The sequence below is a fragment of the Asparagus officinalis genome, unplaced genomic scaffold (genome assembly GCF_001876935.1).
Source record: "Asparagus officinalis unplaced genomic scaffold, Aspof.V1 AsparagusV1_Un4142, whole genome shotgun sequence".
In the NCBI taxonomy this organism is placed as follows: domain Eukaryota; kingdom Viridiplantae; phylum Streptophyta; class Magnoliopsida; order Asparagales; family Asparagaceae; genus Asparagus; species Asparagus officinalis.
In genome coordinates this window covers 1-1,214 of record NW_017976401.1, presented here as the reverse complement: position 1 = coordinate 1,214, position 1,214 = coordinate 1, and the positions used below count along the sequence as shown (strand labels likewise).

The 1,214-nt window shown below is 34.7% G+C and overlaps 1 protein-coding gene across 1 annotated transcript; it reads left to right on the top strand.

The window, feature by feature from the left end:
* Positions 1 to 27: 27 nt before the first annotated feature.
* Positions 28 to 1,175, top strand: LOC109828705 (the record flags this gene model as incomplete). Its single annotated transcript, XM_020395642.1, has 3 exons — positions 28 to 101; positions 188 to 325; positions 975 to 1,175. Coding segments are annotated over exons 1-3 (393 nt in total), but the record flags the coding sequence as incomplete, so codon positions are not given.
* Positions 1,176 to 1,214: the final 39 nt, after the last annotated feature.

Genomic DNA, 1,214 nt, shown 5'->3' with positions numbered 1-1,214 from the left:
CAGATGAGGTCAATAATGAATTGAGATACAGTCGGTTTGCTTCACGGATGGATGAGCAACTTGCTCTGTATCCACATATGAAATTTAATGAGATTGATATGGTAAAGATTCGAAGACAATGTTTTTATTCTTTAGCCCAATTTTAACTATATCTGTAAAATCTCTGATTAAATTTCACAACAAATAGGTCTTCTTCCCCATAAATGCGTTTGAGCATTTCTACATTGTATGCTATGGGCTAAAGAATCCAAGTATGGAGCTGATTGACAATAGCAAAAACTGCCCAGACTACAAGGAAAAATACCAAGGTCGTCCTGAGGGTTTGGTATGTTTTCCCACCTTTTCTTTAAACATTAACTGGCAAAATACAGTAATAAGTGAATCCAGATTCAATATAGTGAATCTGGATTCGTCCAGATTCACTATAGTGAATCTGGGATTCACTAGAGTGAATCTGGGATTCACTAGAGTGAATCTGGGATTCACTAGAGTGAATCTGGGATTCACTAGAGTCAGATAATTCCAGATTAGCTAACTCTAGTGAATCTCGATCACTATAATTAGTGAATCTTAAAACTTTGATCTGTGTTCACATCACGTAATCACGATCCATATTAGCTAACTCTAGAGTCAGATAATTGATCACTAGAGTTAGTGAATCTGGATTCACATCTTACTATGAATCTCGATTCAATATAGCTAGTTAATCTGTGTTCACATCACATAATCACGATCCACTACCTATAGTTAATTCTAATGAATCCAGATTCACTAATATGAATCCAGATTCATTAGAGTAAGTCCAGGTGAACTAACTCTATTAAATTCTAGCGAGCTAGATCCAATGAATCGTGATTCAATGTCATTAATACTGTTTCCATATAAACAACCAAAACAAATTGTATATTACATTAAACATTACTGTATAATAATTTGGATTTATTATGTGACACTGATTAATTTTGATTAAACAGCACCAGAATTTTGTGAGATATTTGGCAGACAAAAAACATCACAAGGCGAGTGAAATAAATACATTAATGCCTGGCAGACTTGAGATGGAGTGGAGAACGGCTGAAAACAAATTTGATTGTGGTATTTTTGTCATGAGACATATGGAGACCTACATGGGCGGTGGTACAGCGAATTGGAACTCTGGTTTTCATAGAGAGGGTGTAAGTGTTTAAACTAATAATGTGTTGATAATTTACATT